The 24,221-nt window shown below is 41.4% G+C and overlaps 1 protein-coding gene across 2 annotated transcripts; it reads right to left on the minus strand.

Moving 5' to 3' along the window:
- Positions 1 to 570: 570 nt before the first annotated feature.
- FRS3 (fibroblast growth factor receptor substrate 3) lies at positions 571 to 24,221 on the minus strand. Of its 2 annotated transcripts, XM_054979297.1 has the most exons (8): positions 24,106 to 24,221; positions 18,795 to 18,888; positions 17,124 to 17,262; positions 15,921 to 16,009; positions 14,621 to 14,807; positions 10,781 to 10,942; positions 9,782 to 9,939; positions 571 to 2,002 (listed from the first exon to the last, which is right to left on the minus strand). In XM_054979297.1, exons 4-8 carry the CDS (start codon positions 15,984 to 15,986, stop codon positions 1,061 to 1,063), a joined length of 1,515 nt encoding a protein of 504 aa, XP_054835272.1. In that variant the 5' UTR covers positions 15,987 to 16,009; positions 17,124 to 17,262; positions 18,795 to 18,888; positions 24,106 to 24,221; the 3' UTR covers positions 571 to 1,060. The 2 variants fall into 2 exon arrangements, with proteins under 2 accessions (XP_054835272.1, XP_054835271.1); XM_054979296.1 differs by lacking the exon at positions 24,106 to 24,221 and having other exon boundaries at positions 18,795 to 19,585.

The raw sequence follows: 24,221 nt of genomic DNA on the forward strand, positions 1-24,221 counted from the left end.
AACATTGAGCTGCAGCTGATCTTCTCTTAGCTCTGGCATGACAATCCTTGATTTAGCACTGCTTGGACAAACTTCGATTTAGGTTGAAAGGTCTGGGAATCTAGCTGTTTGACCTGGAGCAGGTATGGTTCTACTCAGCACTAAGATACTCCTCTACCATCTTTGAATCCCACTTACCAAATGAACAATATATTTTCTTTAAGTCACTGGCATGGAACAAGCTACTTCTTTTTGTATTCCATCATATGAGCAAGACCTTCTGCCATCTTGAAACATCCACCCATTGATACACTTTCATATTCCATGCACTCATTTCCAAACTGCTGCAAAGGATTCACATGCCTGCAAGCCAAGTCTCTCTTCTTTCTGCCCCTTATTAGCTTTAAGCAGGCACTGCCAAAACAACTGCTTGTGATCTGACCCCCTCACACCTCTGCACCTCCCTCCCTCAATGAGAGAAGAATTAGCAGCAAAACACACTTTAGATTAGATTGGCACTTCAACTTTTGTTTCATAAATAAATAAATAAATAAATAAATAAATAAATAAATAAAGGCTGGTTGAACTATAAACAAATAAATAACATATATAATATTTCAGCATACCTTCAAAATAAGAGAGAAACTCAGTACCTGTACCATTAGGGTGCTCCCCCCAAATTGTGCCTTCCTCTGTAATGTCTCTACACTTTTCCAACTGAATATGTTCTACTATCAGGGTCCTCAAAGGACCAAACCAAAATCAGAAGGGAGAATTTTCAAAGACAATAGCTTTATAAAGCTGGAGGGAAAGAACAGGTGGCATCACTTCCACCACCCACCTCACTATCAAATGAATCAAGTTTTCAAGCACTTTGAAAGGCTTCAAAAACTACATGGCAGGAGCAATAGGGGTTGGGAAGAGGCACAAATAGGCTACATTTCTCGTTAGCTTGATGAAGATTTCCCAGTTTGCCACACTGAGAAACTGGGGTGCAATGGAAAGACAGCAGTTACACTACATGATTCATTGAAGAGCAGGTACAAAAGCCACAATGCGGTGCTTGGGTTGGGCATTCATCTTACACAGGCAGGTCAGTGCTGTTATGCCGAGTTTTCCTGGAAGTTCCATCATCCCTAGGCAGTGCCCTCTGCAAGTTGGACATGGCTGCTGTCTTTTTAAGGTCAATGACCGCATAGGAATCCGTCCTGCGGGCTGGGTGTGGAGCAGAAAGTGGGGCACGGGGGACTGGTGTGCTTTGGTGACCTTTGTGGGGGTCATCCTCCAGTTCCACCTGGATATAGTTGAGCTGCCTTTGCTGCTCCAAACAAGGCCGGCGGAAGTCAAAACTGAAGACATTGGGTGTACAGCTGCGGCGCCTCTGTATGCAATTCTCCCTGCGCAAACTCCCATGCAGTGCAGCACTTTCTGAGTTCATGTAGTTTTGTAAGGGGTCATCTTCTTCATGCTCAGGATAACCATTGGGGGAAGGTGTCATTGCATCACCAGAGTCCTCCTCATCCTGGTCCTGCCTCAGTGGTTGGCACTCCCACACTGGTGGCAGTGAGGGGAGGTTCTCATAGTGCAGTAGGGTGGTTCGGCGATGAGAGCAACTGGGAGGATTCAGATCTTCACGGGCAATTTTCAAGCGCCCACTACCCCCACGACGAAGCAAGGTCCCTCGAGAAGGTAGGAGGCCATTGATATTTTCATACACACATTTGGGTGTAAAGCATTCATCTTTGCATTCGTTGTTGTTATTGTTAGGGGTGCAGATGTGCCCTGCACACTCCCAATGGGGTCGGCAGAAGCCATCACATTTCACCATGTGCCTGTAACCTGGGGCAGGGCCCAAAACAAATTTCACCTCCCCTGGATGTAGGTAGACTTGAGGGTTCCGATCCTCCAGGGAACAGCTGTGGTTAGGATGGGGGACAGGAGGATGGACTTCAGGCAAAGAGTGCATGCAGAGGTGGCCCCGCCTCTCTTCCTCACCACTGGCTGTGTTCACATAGGTGTGGGACTACAGAAGAAACAAGATTAGAGAGTGATGGTAAAGCGGCAAAAAGGAGTTGGCATGAAACAAATATGAGACAGGTTAAAAGACCAAGAAATGTATTGCAGAAGTGGCTTGATATGTCTGTTTTGGGAAGACAGAGGAGAGACTTGCAGTAATGAGTTTGTGAGATGATAAAAGCACAAAGGGGCTTTAATCATCTTTAAAAATCTTACACATTTTAAATTTAACAAAGATATTTGCCAAACTTAAGGTTAAATTGATATAAGAATAAATTATTTCAGTCCTAAACACTTTCAAATATTTAAATTTCAGCTAAGTCACTGCTAGCACTCAATTGGAACAAACACACCCCTCCATCAGTAACACAATGGTATTCCCGGGTCTGGGATCAGTTTATAGTTGAAAAAATTACTGAAAGGATCCAGTGTTCAAATTCACCTAATAAAAAAACAAATTTCTATGAAAAATGGATGCCCTTTTTCGAATTTATTGATAAAAATGACATGCAGCCTTCAAGTTTCTTATATCGATGGTTGTTGTGGGTTTTCCGGGCTGTATTGCCGTGGTCTTGGCATTGTAGTTCCTGACGTTTCGCCAGCAGCTGTGACTGGCATCTTCAGAGGTGTAGCACCAAAAGACAGAGATCTCTCAGTGTCTGAAACGTCAGGAACTACAATGCCAAGACCACGGCAATACAGCCCGGAAAACCCACAACAACCATTGTTCTCCGGCCGTGAAAGCCTTCAACAATACTTCTTATATCGAACTATTTTAGAACAATGACGTTTTATATACATGTTTACTACTTATAGTAGCAAAGCTTTTCCAGAACAAGAGTTACCTACTTGTAATGATATAATTTGTCAAAATCTACATGTTTAACATTTTGTATCAGTTAACCTCATGTTATCATCGAATGTTATCATTATATGTATAAGGATGTTTTATTTAATTAATAAAGTCTGTTTGAATTTTAAATATATATATATTTAAAAATATATATTTAAAATATATATATTTAATATATATATATATATATTTATATATATATAAATGTAGTTTCCAAGAGGCAGGATGAAGAAAGCCTTATTCATTTTCAGAACTCATCTCATCTGAAAATGCTAGTAAAAATACCAAAATTGTCCAGAAATCAGATTTCTAAATATTATTTAGAGAATTTTTATGGCACCTCTCTAGAGAAACTGTCTGAGGTGGCTTACAAAATAAAACATAATAAAACATTTTAAAATTCTTAATTAAAATCCAGCATAAAATATAATTAAGCCACTTAAAATGAATACCATCTTTCAGACTAAACCACACTATTAAAATGGTGGTAAAACATCACCCCCTTAACTAAAAATCTGTGTAAGCACAAGCATTTTGGCCTGGCGCCTTAAAAAGAATAACACAAATGCCAGGCAAGTGTCAAGGGGAAGGTCATTCCACAGGCAAGGTGCTACTAGTGAAAAAGCCTTGTCTCTAGTTGCCACCTGCCTACCTATAAAGGTGGAAGCATGGCGAGCACAGCTTGTGAGGAAGATTTTGGCTGGAGGGCTAGACAGTATGGGAGGAGGTGGTCCTTCAAGTATTCTGGACCCGAGCCATTTAGGGCTTTAAAGGTAAGAATCAGCACTTGGAACTGCGCCTGGAAACAAATGAGTAGCCAATGCAGATCTCTCACCACAGGGGTGATACAATCCCTGTATCCCACCACCGACAATAGCTTGGCTGCCGCATTTTGAACCAGCTGAAGTTATTGGAACATTTTTAAAGGTAACTCTATGTAGAGAGCATTACAGTAATCTAACCTGGATGTAATAAAAGCAAAGGTTACTATATGGAGACAGCCAGCCATTCTGCAGCTCTGCACTCCCCACCAGCCTGCACTGCATCTCTGCACTTCCCCCTGCCACTTACTGCCATTTCCAACACAACCAGAAGGGCAGAGGAGGAGCAGAGAGCTCCAGTAACAGTTGAGAGCTGGGACCGGTGGAGCTTTGCCTGTGTTGTAGACAGCATGATCGCAGCCCATGCTGAAGACTGCACTGCACTTGGCGGCAGGCACAGCTCCACTCCTGCCTTCCAACACTGGCCCAACAACGCCACAGAAGGAGGCATTTGGGTGGCACGGCCAGGCAGCCTGGTAATCAGGAACATGCTTGGTAATTGGGCTGGGCAGGGAAGGAACAATAGAGGGCAGGCTGGGGGGTGTATTTAAGGCCCTTTTGGCTCAAGCCAATGAGGAATCACTGGGGGGTTCTCTCTGCTGGAGTGCTGGTACAGAGACAGTAGCAGCAGTTACTAAGCGACCTCCAGAGGAGAGGGACAGGAACAGAATGACATAAACCCTCCTGCCCTTCCCATTCTGAGGCCATTCTGGGCCAAAAAGGCAGGAGGCTCCATTGTTCTGAGGCACTAGGTGTGCCTGCTGGAAAAGGGGAGACCTGGGGCTTATGACACCCCCAGCCGGACTGCTTTGAAACTATTGCTTTCCCATAGTTTCCATGGCCAGATCAAAACTTTCAAGGATCAGCTATAGTTGGCATATTGACCAAACTGATAAAAGGTACAACAGGCTCTAGAAAGGCAAGGGCGGGCAGGCGGACATTGCCACCTGCTCTGCTCCTGGTCCTAGCTGGGTGAAGGAAGTGGGCATTGCCTCCTGCTCCACTCCTGATCCCAGCTGGATGGAGGCAGGGGGTAGGCATTGCCACCTGCTCCACTCCTGATCCCAGCTGAATGGAGAAAGGGGGTGGGCATTGCCACCTGCTCTGCTCCTGATCCCAGCTGGGTGACGACGGGGGGCAGGCATTGCCACCTGCCCCGCTCCTGATCCCGGCCTGGGCTTCCCGCCACAGCATGCTCTCTAGAGGAACGAGCTGCCTCGTCTGGACTTCCCTCCAAGGCAGCACCCTCTGGAGGTACACCAGGGTTGGAAGTGAGTTGTCAGGAATACGGTTTGCCTTTTATATAGTAGGATACATTATGGCACCCCTCTTCAACTTGGATTTTGGCATTAATGATTATTTAATTGAAACATTTTTAGCTCATCTTTTGAATTAACAGGGGCTTCAAGTAGGGGTGTGTGAATTGATATTCCAGAATTTAAAAAATACTGAAATAATACCTTAGCAGTATTATTTGGCTATATTAGACACATCTCGATAAACCCATATATGGGTATATCGATACCAAATTCCTAAATAAACTTGAATCACTGTGCTGGCCATTTTAAAGCTGGCTGGCTTCTCCCTTCGTTTTCCCCCAGGCTTTTTTCCCTAGGCAGCTGGGAGGAGAAAGGCAGGAGAGAGGAAGAGTGACCAATGGATGGAGGAGCTCTCATGGTCTGGCCAGGCTGGTTCAGGCAAGACTCCATTTTGAGTGAGATTTCTGGAGACTGCTGTGAGTGCTCTCTAGCCTCTGTCTCTCTGAGAGTCTGCCTGCCTTTAGGATTTACTGCCTTTGTGCTCTGGATTAGTGGACTGCTGCTGCTTGCCTGCCTAGAGGACGACACAATCTGAGGAACTGCTGCCTGCCTGGAGGACTTCTATCTGGTTTGAGAATCACAAACTCATTTTTTCCCTGTTTGAGAGCAGGGGTTAGGCTGGTGTTGGGTTGGGGAGGGGCAGAATAAGGATGGAGAACTGGGCAAGTTTTCTTAACTTTCTTTTCAAAGTTTATTTAATAATTGCTTTTGGAAGAGGGTTGCTTTGCTTGTTTTCTGGTGGTTGTTGCTTGCTAGTGTTGTGGAGGGGATTGCTTTTGCTTGCTGTTATTATTAAGTGTTCCTGTTCTTGGGGAGCGGTTGAATTTTGCTGAAAGAGTTGCTTGCTGTTCTTGTAGTGGGGAGCAGACTGATTTTTTTTCTTGTTGATTTAAAGAGGTACTGCTGTTCAAATGTATTAATATTAATTTATTAAATAAGAGTTACTTGCTGTTCTGCAGCGAAGGGGGAGATAAGAGTTGTTGTGCACTGCCACTGTTCATTATTTTTACCTCTAGTGGACTTTTGGGATGCTCTCTTGTTGAGTTGCTCTGAGTTACTGTTGCTAGGTAAAGCTTTTCGTAAGGTTTTTAACATAGGTGAGGTGCAGGTCTTGTTAAAAAGCACAAATTAATTTTCAGCTTAGGGATCAACAGAGTTTTCTCCTAAAGAAACATGTGTAGGCATTAAGAAGGCTTCAGGTGTTGCTATCAAATGGATAAATAGGCCCCATAGTTAAAAAAAAAACAAAAAACAAAACTAGGCTGCTCACCTTCCTCTTGGCTTCACTGAAGCCAGGCCAGGCAGTTTAGAAAAGTAGTGTTTGTAGCCATAGGCTGACCTGTACTAGTCTCTGGGTTTCAAGAAGGGAGCTGCTTGATTCTCAAAGAGGAATTAATCTTCTTGCTAGTGTAGTGATAATAACTACATAACCTGAATAAGGCTTTTTAATAAAATAACATATTTCATCTCCAGGTTAGACCCACAATTATTAGTCAGCATTTAGAATTGGAAGTTGTTGTTTTTTTTAAAAAAAAAAAACCCTTCTGGTATTTGGCTTGGTACCACCTCTCACATGTTCCCTGGAGGCTGTTTCGTTCAGCAGATAAACACCTACTGGTGGTCCCTGGCCCCAAGGAGGTTCACCTTGCCTCAACCAGGGCCAGGGCTTTTTTGGCCCTAGCCCCAACCTGGTGGAATTCTCTGTGTCAATGTGGGCCCATTCAGACTTGTTATCCTTCTGTCAGGCCTGCAAGACGGAGATGTTCTGCCGAGCATTTGGTGGTTGAGTTGGGTGGGTCATCTAAGGTATTGTATCGGGCTCCTGCCATGGGGGGGGCGTATATGCCCCACCAGGTGCTGTAACATCTATAACTGGCCACCCACCCCTCAGGTTATTTAGTTTGAGAGGTAGGGCAAAATGTATTATGTGTTAAAATGTGTTATAATCAATGTGTTTTTAATGTTTATATTGCTGCAAAATTTTATTCTATTTATTGTATATTTTAAAATGTTGTGATCCACACTGAGCCCGCTTGTGGGCAGAGAGGAATAGAAATCAAATAAATAAATAAAATAGGTATTGAAAACCAAAAAATGTGAGGGAGGGTTGGAAAAATGTTGTGGGTTAGTGCTGTGTTAGTGAGTGTAGCGCAGTTCAGCTAGGCCTACTCTGAAAGTACCAGCAGTATTAGTGGGGACAGAATGAGCTATAGGAGAGAAGTCCAGTGGGGCAAGTCCAGAGGAGAGAAGTCCAGAGACCATTTATGGTGCTCTCTGCTCCAGGTCTCCTGTAGGAAAAGGACACCAAGCAATTCCAATGTAACTATTTGCTGGGGGTGGCATTGATGTGCCAAGAGGGGGGATCCAGAGGGCAAGGAAGAGGGCCAATTGCCTCATCAGCGAGAGTATTGCTTTAGAGAGATGTCCCGTTTCTGAACTTGAGGATGTCTGCTTCTGCAAGCTGCTCCAAGATGCCTATCATTGGCACATGCCCCCCCCCCCGATTTAACCATTCTGAGCAGGACCATAATGCCTTCCGTTTACAGGGCTGCCAAGGACTATGTGAAAGCACAGTTGTCCCGTGCTGCTAAGAGAAGTGTAAATTTCACATCTAACATCTGGATCTACCCTCAGTCATAGCATGTGTATCTTTTGCTAACTGCGTGCTGGTGGCAACTCGACGACTTTCTGTGTTACCAGGGATTCCTTTCCCAGATGTGTGCTGTCTACTCTGACTCCATCTTGGCCAGATTCATTGTGGTAGCTATTTCAGGAACTAGCAATGCCCTACTTTGGATAAAATAAGGCCAAGGCTCTCTTCAGGTTATGCTAATGAGTGGTCATAACTTTGGTCAGAAGACTGATTGATGGGTGGGATATCGGCATGCCTACCCATCACCACAGGGACTTGCACCTAGACCTATCAATGTGATCTCATCTGCAAGGATAAGTTTTCCTGAGCACAAAGTCTGACTACTGTCAAGAACCTAGATGAGCTTAATTATTTGTGCTGACCCTGTCTGAATGTCTCCTATCAACCTGTTACAGGCATGGGCAAAGCCCCCACCGTGCCAGCCCTTTTTCCATCCTTCGAGCCTTTTTGTCCATTCTGCCTACAGGCAATCACTTTTTTGTTACATTTCTGGGAAACCACCTTCCTAGCTCATTCAAATTCAGGAAATGTACAAATTTGGACCCAGGGCTCCCCCTGAATTCCTGGACTTTACAATTATTTCTTTGATATTCTTTTGTGCGGGCTCATATAACTATTGCTGTTCAGCTAGATAAGGCAGCCTAATCTCCTCTGCCCACACAGGGCAAGCCTCCCCAGATAGAAAAGCTGAAACAACAAGCAACGTACACAGGCCAAGAAGGGCACCCTGCCAGCAGAGAGGAAGGAAGGGGAGACCAGCTCTCCTGTTCACTGCACCTCTCCTTCTCAGCTGGGTTCCCCCACGGCCAGTCCTCAGATATCCATAGAGGCCATTAGTGATACACTCAGCCCCTCTGGGAACGTGAGGCAAATGAGCCAGGATTTAATGGAGGCAATAGTTAGGGACTATCTTTCAGAGCCCTGCAAGTTGCATACCACCTGACCTCTGAGCTACTGGGCCAAGAAAGAAGTGGTCTGGCCAGATCGCTCTCTTGTGGCTCACAGGCTCATCACATGCCCTCCAACAAGCATGCAGAGCAAATGTGTGTTCTCCCATGCAGGTGACATTGTCAGCCCTCATTGTGCTAGCCTGCTCCCTTGGAGAATTGTCATGAATACGGGCTCATGTCCCAATCAGTTATTTTTAAGCACTCAAACTAATAAAGTTGTTATCAAACTTCTGTTACTTTGAATGCATATATTCATTATTAATAATAATGAATTCATTAATATATATTCATATATTCATTATTAATCATAATGAATATATGAGTTCAAAGTAACAAAAGTTGTAGTGTTTGATAATACACTCTTAGTCTGAGTGCTTAAAAATAACTGATTGGGACGTGAGCCCATATAGACGGCGTTTTTCTCTTTAATAACTTTACATTGTGGTCCCTTGTGTCTATAAGCTACCATGGAGAATTAAGCAGTTGGTCTTCCTGAAGGTCAACTTGCTGCTCTTCAATTTCCCAGCTCTGTACTTTCAGAGTGAGTGAAGTGAGCACAACTTGTGCCTGCATCCTTTCTCAGTCTGTGTTGGAGACTGGAGAAAAGTACTTTTCCCAAAGTTAACTTAGGTTAAAAAAAAAAAAAAAACAGCAGAACACTTTATTCAGTTGTCACACTATATAAAGTACACGCTCCAATGTGCAATCTCTACCCCATCAGAGAAAGCCAGCACACTCCTTGGACCTTAGCATAATTTTGTGCAGAAAATTAAGAAAAGTGTCACCAAAAATTACTGTCTCTTGGAAATGTTGTTCTTATCGCATCACAGAGTGTCAGCTTCTGCCACGGTATATCATGCAATTTCTGTCCCAACCAACTGTTCTGTCAAATCCTACATATAGAAAAATGGCAGCTAGAACCACAGGAAGGTCCAAGAAAATGATGTCCAAAGTGCTAAATAATCAATTTTGGGTTTTTAGGAAGATCAAAAGGATGGAGCCTGCATGCATTGCCTAGAAAAAAAAATGCTGCTCTTAAATAAGACTCTCTTGTACCCTGCAAAATATGTGATTTCTGCACAGATCAACTTTTCCAGAAAAAAGAGCTATAACAACATAGATCAACATAAGTGAAAAGAAAGACGCTTAATTCTTTGTAGAAGAAAGGAAAACAGGAGACATGGTCTTACTTGCTCATCAGGGACAATGAGGGCATGTGTGGAGTCCTCACTAACTGAGGAATGACGTAGGCTGCTCATGGAGGGATGACGGGCTGCAGGGCAAGATGAGGTCTCCCCAGGAAAGCTGTGGAATCCATTTGGAAATCCTGGAACAGTATATGCTAGAGCTGGAAAAGAATTAGGTTAGCATTAGATGACAAGATGAGCTCCAAAACTAGTCCTACCTAAAGCTGCATGAACATTTGCAAAAAGAACAAGACTCATTTGCTGGAAGACAAGAGGATCTAGACTGGCTGATGAAAGATTTCCACTTTAAGGGGAAAGGATGTAATTTATGAACTAGGCCAGATGATTATCCATGGTTAAATGTACAATAATACCATCCTCCCCCGCCAGCCATATGTAAGTACATAGGAAGAAACAAGGGGTATTCTAAACAAGACAGATGTTAAGAACATACTGATTATCGTGCATGTCTTCTACAGCACAGCTAATGGAATTCCAGTTGAAACTATATGGGTGCCAAAAATCTTCTGACAACTGCTTTCTTTAATGGTTGCCTTAGAAATAAGGCATCAGGTTAGTACAAAAGGGATACTACATGGAACACAAGTGGAATTAATTTTATGACAAAAACAGCAGGAGGCAACTTGCTGCATGTGTCCCCAGCCTAGGGAAAGCAGATCCCAGAAAGACCTGATACAAAGCAATGAATTTTTTTGCATAGTGCTGCGGTATCACAGATCTGCCTAAGGAACAGGATTATCCTAGAGTAGATGACTGGTCTGAGCTCTGAGCATGCTACAATTGGAAGGATGAGTTCCAACTTGACACTGATACTTAAACTGCACCACATACTCATGGAACTTTACAAAAGAATCTACTACACTTCTAATTCCTTGGAAGGTTTTACAGAGCCTGCTTGGCCCCACCCAAATATACAGGTTGATGGAGATAAAAAGTAAACTAACAATAAAAGACTAGCATGCAACTATGCAATGGGCTTACTGTTGGGTGTCTGGGGTGTTCGGGTCAAGTCTAGTTCGGCAGGATGACTGTTCCTTGTGATGACAACAGGCTCCTCCACCACACTGATACTGTTACACTGCATCAGGTCCTGCAGCAAATTAAAAATCTCCTCGGCTCTTGAGCACTTGAACGCAAAAATTCCTAAACAATTACCAAAACAGCATTGGGGAGGAGGAGGAGGATTTGTTTTAATGCCAACGAGGTTTAGTTATCTAAAGAAGGTACCACATTTTTAAGACACAGAACATACTTGCATGATGTAACATAACTAACCTGTGAAACTCCTTGTCACAGAAGTAAGCTCTAGGTTTACATAAGGATAGGTCATTAATATGAATTAAAATTCATGTGAACTGAATCGACATAAGTTTATAAACCATGGAATAAAGTACAAATCAAAACCTAAATGGCTTAAGCTGAGACAGCCATTTTCATTTGTTGTTTTCTCAGATCATCAGGGGATTTATTTATGATGTTTGCATCTCATCCTTGGGCCTGGAGTCACTTACAGTATAAAACTGTAAAATAATTTTAAAAACTAAGATAGTCAGTAATAACACCAAAGACCAGCAGCATAAAAATTATCTGTAGTTTTCATCATGTAACAAAAGACTAGCAGCAAGAGGGCCTGACAGATTTCCCTAGGGAGTAAGCTGCAGAGGATGGCAGTTGTCACTGAAAAAGTCCTGCTCCTCAACACCAGCAACCTAACTTACAAGTTGTGTGGCCACTGGAACAAGACCTCCTGAAGCAATAGATGGAAGGGCTTATATGGAGAAGATTGCTCACCAAAGTACTTTGGACTAAGGCTCTTTAAAAATAAGTACCTTGACTTTCTTGATTTCTTCTACAGACAGGAACTTTTTGGTCACTGAGATAGGCTAAATATTTGGGAATGAGAAGGTGGGATAAGGCCTAACTTGTTTTTGCACTATTCAGACAAATGTACATTATATGATATTTGAACATGTTTGATTAACATACACTTCAATGTAATAGCACTCTAAAAAAAATCCTCTTGTAGCCTCAGAGCACAATCCAGAACTGCTGCCTGATGAAAATGTGCATTTTTTTCCTTACTGAAATGTCATTGCTTGTTCCACAGGGTTTTTTGTACAAATAAACAATCAAAACACCATTTCCTCTTACAATTCAGTGTGTACTACTGAATCATATTCAATGAATCCCAATCATATTCATCAATCAAAAAACAGGACGAGAGAGAAAGGAAAATAAAGATTAAAGGAGACGAAATAAAAAGAAAAAGGCAAAAAACACATAGTTTTCATTGCTAATGATAACATGATACAGATTATGTAGGTAGCTGTGTTGGCACAAAGAACAATTCCAAAAACAAGTCTTTTTTAGATGAGCTCTCCCACCCCCCACCCCCCAGTGCTCTTTGTGTTTGTTTTTCTACTGAACTTTTGTGAAGAACTTTGGGTCACACTAAAGTTTGCTCACAATTTCGTAGCATTTTGATTCAATGTGACAGGGCTGTTATTTATAATAAATCAGGTTTAATTACTGCTAAAATTAAAGGCAATGCATTGATCTCTAGCAATGGGAGCCCACAAGAGAGACAAAGCATGAACAGAACAAGCCATTCCTCCTGTTATAACAACAGCTTCACTTTGATCCATACCCCTCCTCCAGATCATGAAATTCTTTTCATTGACTTTACTGTGACCTAAACTTGGGGTAAATGTTTTATAGTATATTAAACTGCACCACTGTCCCTTCCTGCCATAAATATTTCAATCAATTGTCTGATTATGCCAAGCTAACCAATTGGACATTGGCACGCACAAACACACACAAAAAACCCCATAGCAACAAGGACAAGAGCATGGCAACAGCGGCTTCTCTGAAGAAAAATATGCCTGGTTTAAAAAACAAAAATCCAAACTCAGCCCACCCCATATATCTACAATATCTTCCCCATTGTAAAAGGGAGGATCAATCATGTAAAAGTAGTTTAGAATACCAAATCCCGAAGGGAAAAAATGGGGAAACACAGATAATTCACTTCCTTATGCCTGTGAAGAAAAAACCTGACAAAACAGCAGTGTCTGTAGCTGCTGACAGGTTTTGCTTATAAAACCTCATTTTTATACAGACTTGTCTGAGCCTGAAAAAAAATAAAAGCTAAAGGCCCAATATTATCAGAATGTCACAGAAAATGAAGACTCACATCAATGCTGCCTCAGAGCAAACTACAGTTTGCAAATCAGGAGCCTCGGTAATATGAGCTCTTTCCGCTTCAAAATGATTGCTAATCTCTTCTTAGCATAAAACATGGTAGTGTGTTACATGTGCACCAGTGCAAGCCATGGTTAATGCAAACCAAAATTCCCTTGTAAACTAGACTGAAAACCATTGTCTGAAGTGGCCTTGTACATCATGGCTACAGATCATGGCTATAGATACAGCAGATATATATTATGCAAAGACATACTATCTCTTCCTCTGCATCTATATTCCTGGATGAAAAACACTTCTTCCCACTCACAATGTACCGTTATTTATTTAAAATATTTATATCCTACATTCTCAATTAGCTAAAAATGGTTCAGATGCTAAAGCCGCCCCCCCCCCCCCCCAGTGCTGCCTAAAGCCACTAAGGGACCCTACAGACAAAGATATCTTCGAGATCCACTTCACACCACTCAGACCTAACCTAAGAATTATAAATGCAGAGGAGTTAGCCGCGTTAGTCTGTAGTAGCAAAATCAAAAAGAGTCCAGTAGCACCTTTGTCAGATGACGAAGAGAACTGTGATTCTCGAAAGATTATGCTACAATAAAGTTGGTTAGTCTTAAAGGTGCTACTGGACTCTTTTTGATTTTCCAAGAATTATAAGAAATCATATTCCTTGCTGTTAGCATGAACAGACTAATAATTGGAAATCTTTTTGTGCACTGCATGCTTTTCTCTATTCTATTTGTCACATTTCAAGAGCCAGTTTGGTGTGGTGGTTAAGAGTGCAGGACTCTAATCTGGAGAACTGGGTTTGATTCCTCACTTCTCTGCTTGAAGCCAGCTTGGTGACCTTGGGTCAGTCACAGCTTCTAGTTCCCTCAGCCCCACCCACCTCACAAGGTGTTTTGTTCTGGGGATAACGATAACATACTTTGTAAATCACTCTGAGTAGGGATTAAGTTGTCCTGAAGGGCGGTATATAAATCAAATGTTGTTGTTGTTATTAATGTCTCACTTTTCTTCTCAGGACAGCATATATTGTCCCCCCATTTTATCTCATAATGTAGGTTAGGCTGATGAAGAATAAGTGAACGTTCCCTCCCACTCAACAAAGTGCCCACTGAATGTATAGCACAGCTACCTTAATTCCCAAGATTTTGTCCCTCTAGTTTCCCCTACCTCTTGTTCCTGGAGTCACACTATGCTTTAGAGAAGTTAAAATAAAGAACAGTGGGAAAGTGAACAGAGAAAATTTAGGATTGTTCAATAAAACTGATTGTCAGAAGATGTGAGATGAAACAAAGAAGTACTTTACATGCAATTAGTTTCTGAAATTCACTGCCACAAGGCATGATGTGGTCATTAGCTTGAATGGCTTTTTAAATAGATTACATAAACTTATGGAGGATTTCTCTGTTTGTGGCTATTAGCCATGACAGCTACAAACAAGCCTCTTGTTTAGAGAACTATGCCTGTGAATACCATATGCTAAAGACAAACGAGGGATGGTTATCTCCATCATACCTTATTTGTTAGCAGCATCTTGCTGGCTACTGATAAATTGCTACTTCAACTTTACAGACACTTGCAGAAAAGTTTTGAAGAGATTACACATACCCTGCCCTGTCTGGCAGCGACGCCCACTCTCAAAGGAGAAGAGGTTGGAATCATAGCCATAGCGGCGCAAGCAAAGGTACGGCCACCGGACAGCATCGCGTTTGTGCGTGTGCAAAACAAGCTCCCTCTGTGTCAGCTCCATAATTCCTGAGCCCAGCTCATTGCCTTCATCATCAACATTTGTCACCTGTGTGAACACCAAAAAGTACTGTCAGGAGCTCCTGGCATTATGTCAAATGGCTCATTAGCAAGCAGGTGTGACGTACAATCATATGTTGTTAAAATGTGTTTGTTTAGGAAAGTATATTGATTAAGCAGCCTCTCCTTGGCCCAATCACTTTCCTCTTGTATAATAAGGCAAAATCTGTTCAGAATTATTTCAATGCCAGGGAAATATTCCAGTCTGTTAAACCTGGAAGCTGCTAACCCAGACCAAATCAAGATCTCCAGTTTCCAGAGAGTGATTCTGTACTCTGGTACAAAGGGAATTCTTTTTCCCTAGTCCTTCACCCTATATGCTCCTAGCTTGCTACTAACAGCTATGTTTGTACTTTGTGGAGATGTGCATTATGAGTTCGAGCCATATTCACCAGCATCCCATAAGCTTCCTAAACAGCTACAACTTCCAGTGCACCCCGTCTGCTGAAATACTTTAAAACATTTCAAATAGTATAAACATAATTACATAAGAACATACAAAGAACATCATGAACAGGGAGGAGGGCCAATAACAGTTGCTTGGGATATGTCAAATGAAATAAAGAAGTTTTCACCAGTTGACAGAAGACAGCAATAGGGAAAACCAGACAAATCTCCATGGGGAGGGAGTTCCAAAATTTTGTCGCCATATTCTAGTTGTGTATTTACTTATTTAGAAAAATGTTATGCCACCTCTTTAGCGACCTCCTTAAGAAGGCTCACAGCTAAAACAGTACAATAAAACCATGGCAGTAGTCAAAAGTGCCATCAAGTCATAGACGACTCCTGCTGGGGTTTTCAAGGCAAGAAAATACCAGCGGTAGTTTGCCATTGCCTGCCTCTGCAACCCTGGTCTTCTTTGGAGGTCTCCCATCCAATTACTAAGCAAAGCCGACCCTGCTTTGCTTCAGAGATTTGACAAGATCAGGCTTGCCTGGACTATCCAGGTCAGGCTCAATAAAATCATAGAACAATTAAACAAACCATTAAAAGCAAGACAGAACATAAAAATGCACAATAAAGTGCAGAGGATATGAACATGCCACTAAAAAAATATTTTGACCAATGGCAGAATACTATATAAGGTAAATGTTTATGTTACCTTAAACTTTGTGGGGTGGTTGTCTGGGACACTGTCTTTGCACAGGCAGCTACAGCAGCTCCCCATGATGTCAACACCTTGGACAAGTCCTAAAATGTAAGAGAGAAATAATTAAAATATCAATCACACCAAATTTGGCTTGTAAAACTTAAAAAACCCTACGGCTACAACTGATCCAAAATGCAGCAGTGCATGTCATCGCTGGAGTGTCTAGTGGTGCACGTATAACACCAGCATTACGCTGGCTGCATTGGTTACCAGTGGAGTACCGAATCAGATTCAAGATCTTGGTACTTACCTATAAAGCCCTAAGTGGACTGGGACCTGCATATCTGCGGGACCGCCTCTCCCCATATGTGCCCCAGAGGATGCTCCAATCAGAAGATAAGCAACTACTAGTGGTCCCTGGTCCCAGGGAGGCCCGCCTGGCCTCGACCAGAGCCAGGGCCTTTTCAGTCCTGGCTCCAAGCTGGTGGAATGCTCTGTCAAATGAGATCTGGATCTGCTATCCTTCCACGGGGCCTGTAAGATGGAGCTGTTCCACCAGGCGTATGGTCAGGGCTGAGCCAGGCCCCTATCAGCCAAATAGAGGACATTGAGTCCCTCCCTGTATAGAACCATCCACGACCTAACAGCTGTTCTGCTGAATGTGAACTATTGATTGATGGGCAACATCGATTGTTTTGGTGTTGCCTTTTATAGATTTTTTAAATACTTAAATATTGTATTATTATTTTAAGAGAATTTAAATGTATCTAATGTAAATTATTATTATTATGTGTTTTAGATGTATGTGATCCGCCCTGAGCCTGCAGGCCGTGGGAAAAGCAGAATACAAAATGAATTAAATAAATAAATACTACACCCCTACATCTAGTTAAATTTTGTAAACATTCCAACCATAGTTGTGGAAGAGAGAAGGAGAGGGCGCAAAAGAGCATGTAACAGCCCACACCGTCTGCAAGGAAATGGGCATAGCAAGAATGCTTATTTTCAAGCAAAGAATATTTTCATATTCCATCAGCACTGAGGAAAATACAGTATTGCTGCTGACAAAAAAAGATGACACAATCATTTGGAACAATTTAATTACCTGCTGTCTTTAGGACAACACAATGTGAAACGCATCTACATCAGGTCCTATGGCAGGATTTCAAAGACACAACTCAGTTCAAGAACCTTCATGCTTGGATTTATCCTTACCCAGTCATGGCGTTTAGTAGGTTTTAGGGGAAAAGGGAGGGAATTCCCACTTTAATCCCATAGTCCTCTGCTGGGTGTCATGGTAACCAGGATGTCAGGAAGTCACCTACAAATTCACAGGATCTGTGCCCTCTTTCACCTGATGTGAAAAATGAATCACGGGGAACAGAAAAAGAATGATTTGTCCGTCTCATTTCTAACTCCTACAGCCCAAACACCATTTTTGATATTATCATTCTTTTGCCAATGCGATTATAAGTCAGGAATCAATCAGAAATTTTTGCTACTGTATACATACTATTTTATCTTAGTGAATGTGAGAGCTGGATATTTACCATAAACGATAAAGCATGGCTTCAAAAGGTACCATTTTAAGATTTACTGAATTCTACACTAATTTGGTTTGCCACTTTGACCCTCTGCATTTCCACTGTATGCTCAAAAATATATCAGAAGAATTGCCTTTGAAAAATAATTCAGGTATTCAGAGTCATTTTTATAGAGACAGGATGTCAGTCAATTAATTATCTGACTGTAGGGAAATATTGTCAAATATTCCAGGAAGGGAAGAATGTCCTTGTGAAGGTAGGGTGTTTAGTCTTTTAATAGCATCAGAATGTGACTCAATTGCACAGACTTCTTGTTGCCATCTACTGCAGGGGTCAAAGTTCACCAATTAGGAGATATACTGTCCTCCCTATAATCATAATTCCATTCAACAATGGACTTCTGTCTTTTATAGATACACTATGTAGAGTGTTAAAGTTTGTTCAACTTTAATTTTTAAAAGTTTTTAAACTGTATGATCTACCCTTGGTTTTGGAGAATAAAATCCAAGAACAGTGCAATCTCTTGAATTCCATTAAATACATTTTATTTGGCATTAATAATAGACTATAATGATTTAGAATTTAAATTATGTTTCATACAACAGTTAACAGATGTTTAGTAATTAGCAACAATCTCTCTCATCATAACCATTCTAACAATTTAAACACTTGAGTGATCAAATGGAAATCAGTAATGTAAAATCAATCAGTAAGCCACCTAAATTATTTTTTCTTGGTTTGGATCTGGAAACAGGGTGGGTAGAAACCCTGAAAGTTTCCACTCAATCCTGAAAATGTGACTGCCACATAACTTCAGTGATTAAAGACGGAGATCATGATTCTCTTTATTTAGATATATTGGCAGGATATCTTCTGGCAGCAAATTAAGAGAACCATATGCAGCAATTAGCCTATGTCAATACCAAAGTTCTCTTTATAGAACCAGTTCTTATAAGGAATAACCTTTATTTAAAGGGTTAATATTGATCAGAATTATTAGTGTCAACCAAGGAAGTAAACACAAAGCAGGTTTCCAAACTATGGCCCAGGGCTTCCTCAATGAGAAGACCAGCAATAATGGGCAACCTTTGCAAAAACCCAGCTTACTCAACTTGACAAATTTTTCTATGTAACAGATGACGTCAAAGGGGGGCAGGGTGTATTCGTTTTTAAATCTCTGGATTCCAAAAAATTTTGTAGCAAGTTATTCCAGTTATAGACTGTGGCTAAAAATCCTTATTGCTGTAACCCACAATATGAGTTGTTTAATAATCGGAAAACAAACCGATCAACCAATCCTTTCCTAAGTTCTCAGCCCTTCTCCAGTCCGCTGGAAGCTCACCTGTCTTCCATGTTTATGTTGGCTGTTTTTCCTGTTGCCTCCGGCTTGGATGTAAATTACACTTCCTTTGCACAGGCATGAAATGCCAAACATTCTGTAACCAATTAATATACAACACATATCACTACTGTATTGTGCAAAGATACTCTTCAAGTTAAACTATTAACATGGCTAAGAATATTTTCACAGTGGCAATAAGTATACAAAAAATTACCAGGCTCTGTTCAATATTAACCAAAAATGAAAAAAGTGGGGCTGTGACATACTAACAATATTTTCAAAAAGATAATGACTGCCATTCTTTAAAATAGTTTTAGCCAATTCATCTCTAAAAATGTCAAGTGCTTTTGCACAATTGAAAAATGATAAAAGACAGTTGCAGGGGACTGGGTCTCTAGAACTGAGCCTGGATCACTTTTCTTGATAGCTCTACTCAACACACATCAAGAACAGCTTCAGGAAAAAAGCTACCATTGTGCAACAGCTTCAACCCTATGCATCAGGAAATCTTTCATGATGTATATCCTATTACTGTTAATATGTGGTAGTTTACCCCAACTTTGTGAGCTTGTTGCCCCACATTTTAAAGAGAGAACAGATAAGGAATTAAAATGATGCTGCATCTAAATCAAAACATAACAGGTTTTAACAATATCCCCCAGCTTACCCCCATGCAATCTGTATTTTTATCTATGAATGTATCTATACACATACAGATAAGATCAATATGAAAAGCTGTATTTTTTCCAATTGCGGTATTAATGATCTACCAGTCTGAGAGAATGTAAATCTGTAACAAGACCCAGCCTTGCAACTCTTAAGAAAAGCAATGGATATTACTAATATAAAGCAGTAGATCTGAAAGCAGCAAATGTGTAGGAAACAAGCCAGACAGGATTAGTGAACTATCTACACTAAGCACTAAGATGTGTATATGCTGTGCCATCCCTGGAATCTAAGTTATAGACTTGTATTAAAAGGCTGCCAAATACACACAATTTAAAAAAACTCCCTAGCAACAACAAAGACTGGCAGGATTTCTTAAATTAAGGTAAAATCCTCAAACACAAGGTCATGTTGCAGAACTTGTGGACAACTGTGATATGTATTGCATTTTGTGTTTGTTTTTAACATTTCTTGAATAAAAAAGATATCTTGTCTTAGCCCAGATAAGAGTACATTTCCCCCAACGAACTGAGTAAACATGCATAGGAACATGTTGCAATGTAATGAACCTAGCACATTTTTATCCTCTCTCTCCTCCAAGGAGCTCAGCATAACATACATGATTGTTCTCTCCCTCATTTTATTCTCACAATAACACTGACTGAGAGGTTTAGGCTGAGAGGGACTGACTGGCAAGATGTTGTCCAGTGGAGAGTTGAACCCAGATGTCCCTGGGTCCTAGTTAAACCGCACGACCACACTAGTATCATAGTAACTGTAGACAAAATTGGCAATCCAAAACTCATTTTTTAAAATTCATTTGCCATCTCAGTAAATAATATATCCTTGAAAATGCTCTCTAATCAGATCTAATCTAATTTTCCTGTCTGAAAGATCCAGTTTGCAGTTCTGAACTTTCTCTCTGAGCTTCATTGACCAGAAAATGAAAAGGTATGCATGAATTGAAACAAACTTAATCCCTTTCACATGTTCATTTGTCCCTTGATTGTGTGTATTTTCAAACATTCAGAGGTACATAACTTGATAAAGATGAGAGCCTGTTTGGTGTAGTGGTTAAGAGCATGGGACTCTAATCTGGAGAGCAGGGTTTGATTCCCCACTCCTCCACTTGAAGCCAGCTGCATGGCCTTGGGCTAGTCGCAGCTCTCTGGAGCTCTCTGCCCCACAGGGTTTTTGTTGTGGGGATAATAATGACATACTTTGTAAACGGCTCTGAGTGGGCATTAAGTTGTCCTGAAGGGCAGTATATAAATTGAATGTTGTTGTTGTTATGGTGCAGCAATCTGAGATGTGAAAAACAGGAACCAGAGGCTATGCCTTACCACCATATTACAGGAGTGATATGCTTGGCACATTCCAAGCCTGCGCTCCAGAACTAAATATATGAAGATGCTCTGTATCCTGGAATAGTTGGAAATGCATCTCTAGTACCAAGATCTAACATGTTACTTGCTTAGTAAGTCAGTAAAACATAGCACCAATGCTAATCTTTAAATGTCAGAGATCTGAAGCAGATCATTTAACTGTAACAGTTTAAAATACAGTTTCCGGGAAGTATTTCCAATATTCTTAGAGTAAACAATACATAAGAAGATTTGTTTTCAATTATTTCCAGAATTTTACCCCCCCCCCCCATTTCAGGCCAGAAAAGAAAATTCCACCATCACCACCCCTTTTGCCAAATTTTCCAGTTGGGCTTCACATCTCACATCTTTTGACACAGTATCACATAGACCTCAGCACCCTCTTACTTTATCTACTGCCATGGCCTCTTTACAAGTTTTATAATGTTGCCTTACCTATCTAGACTGAAAAATACTACAGCAGTTCCTTTTTGATATGCAAGGTAATTAAATCAAGAACACAGCAACCATAAGTACGAGCTCCTTGCTGAGACACAATTCAATATTGCCTCCAAACATTTAGACCAATGTAATACACATGCTTCTTGCAAACTATGGTTAGCAAAATCAGGAACGTGCACTTCCCTTGGGACAATTCCCCTGCATTAACCATGGTTCCATGTTATCCATGAACAAACAAATCATAGTTATGTAGCTGTTCCATAGTTAGTCACTGATTACAAAACAGCTACATGCCAATTTGGTGATGTATAAAAATGATTTACTTTGTGCTAAGCACTGAAAAACCACAGAAACTGCATGAGTAATAGTTCTATAAAAATGTGGCTTCCAAATAAATAATGGTCTTGCATTTTAGGAGTTAGTTATTTTCTTGCATCACAAACTTAAGGGTAACTAACAGAGATTCGTTTTCTAATGACTGAATAACATTGTCTTATCATATGCAAGAAGTTGATTCCACTGAGCAGTATTTCACTTGCAGTCATTAACTTCTATTCTTTCATAGTGGCTAAAACTGATGGCACACTATCAGCAGCCATTACATGTATTCTAATAGCTTTAATGGCATTTTGCTGCATGTAAAAGGTTTCGGTGGAGTATGCTAAATGGCAACAGAAGCAATGCTGTATCATCTCATTAACTTATTACTTAACACACTATCTTAATCTCAAATTCAACTTAAGCCAGATAACAAACATTAAATTCAAAATATCACCGTGAAAACACAAAAAACCAGACTGAATATACAGAGTGACAGTCTTGAGGCAGACTTAAAACCTTTAAAAAATATGTTGTTGAACAAGCTTTTGTGGGCCACAAACTAGATCATTGGATGCATGAAAGCTGAACATTATTATCCTTTATTATGCATAGATTTAACTAAATTATACACAGGGCTATGCACAGATAAAACTATACAGGTACACAAGTATCCCCTGGGCTGAAATATTTAAAATATAGCACATGCTAAAATATGCCCTGCCATAAAAATCTTTACACAGAAGTTCCTGAGCAACAGCCCTCTCCTTTTTACTGTAGAGCCTCTCTCATCCTTCACAAAAGGAAACTCCACCACCAGGCCATATGTTTATATTTTGCTCTTCTCTCATAGGAATCCCATGACTCTTCTTGGTCCTTTGCTCCTTGTCCTGGCAAAAATAAGATAATGACCAATGGTAGAACTTGAGGAAGCTGGAAGTTTATTAACACAGCTGTGGTTTCTTCATACAGGACACCCTGTCCCTTAGATGCCAGCTACATGAAAGAACAAACAATCAGGCAGAACACATACTCTTGAGGCAAAGAACTTGCAACATGTAACAATTTCTCTAAAGGCAGGAATGCTGTCTCCAAGCAGAAAACATAAAGAAACATTTTCCTTAAATAGGCTGAAACAGAACCAATTTAGACTATTATTTGCTCACTCCAAGGCTTCCACCTCTCTTATCTGGTGACCTTTTAATCTTAATTTCAAAATGGAGTCTTGTTCTTTTAAAATGGCTACGACACCCTCTAACATAAGGCAGCTCATTCCCACAACTTAAACAAGATCATCTCTTTAACTTTGTACGCTGTGACTAAGAAGCTTTTGCAGTCTTGCAAAAAAAAAAATACAACACCAAAAACTATTAAGGACAGGACAGACCTTGGCAAGGATGAGTAGTTTCTAATCACTCTCTACTCAAACATTTTGTGACTATTTGGGAACCACTAGCCAATTCTAAGACCTAAAACACTCAGCCTTGTTCTGCATAAACCCTTACTGAGGCATCATCCACAACCAGAACTATAGAAATCCCACAAGTACCTAAAAAGCTACTGGTAGCTACCAGTTTACAATATGCAAGAAAGATAAAACAGACGATCTGGTTCTCAGAAATGTAATTTTTAAAAAGGCCTGACCCACAAAACCTTTTGGTTGTTTCTTTCAATGGCATAGCTGGGGAAAATGTAGGAGAAATGGCAGCTGAGGGCAAAAAGCGCACACAAACTCTTACGTGGATATATTCGCAGCAGTAATGACAGAAAAAAAAGATAATCTTGACTGTGTGGAAGTAACCTGAAGGGGATACCCTCCTGTTCAGACAGTATCTTATAACTGGAAGCATCTGCCAGTCTGGAAAACAGGACTAGTCTTTAAAACATGTTTACTATTGGAGTAAGAGTGATGAATGACTGCACAGAGTTAGGAGCCAGCAAAAAGGATGGTTCAACAGCACAAAAGGTGGCCATTCATGGGCACGTGGCACGAAATTAGGCATTTGCTGCTGACTGTGCAGTAGCATGACTGATGGGTGAACAGAGAAGCAATGGAGCCATCAAAACAGAAGGCAAGTCATGAGGGATGACAGTGAAGAGTATCTGGAGGCAAACCTTGTGAGGCAGCAGTTGAGAATACCAGAAAAGTATATGGAAGATATGCAAGGGGGGGGGGTTGTTGTCGTTTGAAACCGCGAACGGTCATTGATAAGCAAACCAGGAACGAATGTGGACGACTGGGGGGGGGGGAGTTCTCAAAAAAGCGGGGGGGGGGGATACATGGCAGCCTCAGGGAACATGATGAGGAAGTGCGGGAAGACCAGGAGATGCATGGAGGGAAGGCGACCTGAAACTGTGGGTGGTCTGGAACGGAGGAGGGGGCTCAGAGATGGGAGGAGGCCGGCGAGGGCAGCCGCAGAGGGTGCCTGGGAGTCCCGAGTGAGGGTTCAGGTGCGACCCGAGGCCAAGGACGCCACAGGGCGGGCTGAGGGGTTCAGTACCTGCGGCGCTGTCCGGGCGCTGCGGGAGCCGTAAGGACGGAAGAAGCCCAGGCGCCGCTGCCCTCCGTCCCCTCAAGCCTCGCTCAGGCCGGGGCCGCCGGGAGCACCGAGCACGG

This window comes from Eublepharis macularius, chromosome 5, assembly GCF_028583425.1.
Source record: "Eublepharis macularius isolate TG4126 chromosome 5, MPM_Emac_v1.0, whole genome shotgun sequence".
Classification (NCBI taxonomy): Eukaryota; Metazoa; Chordata; class Lepidosauria; order Squamata; family Eublepharidae; genus Eublepharis; species Eublepharis macularius.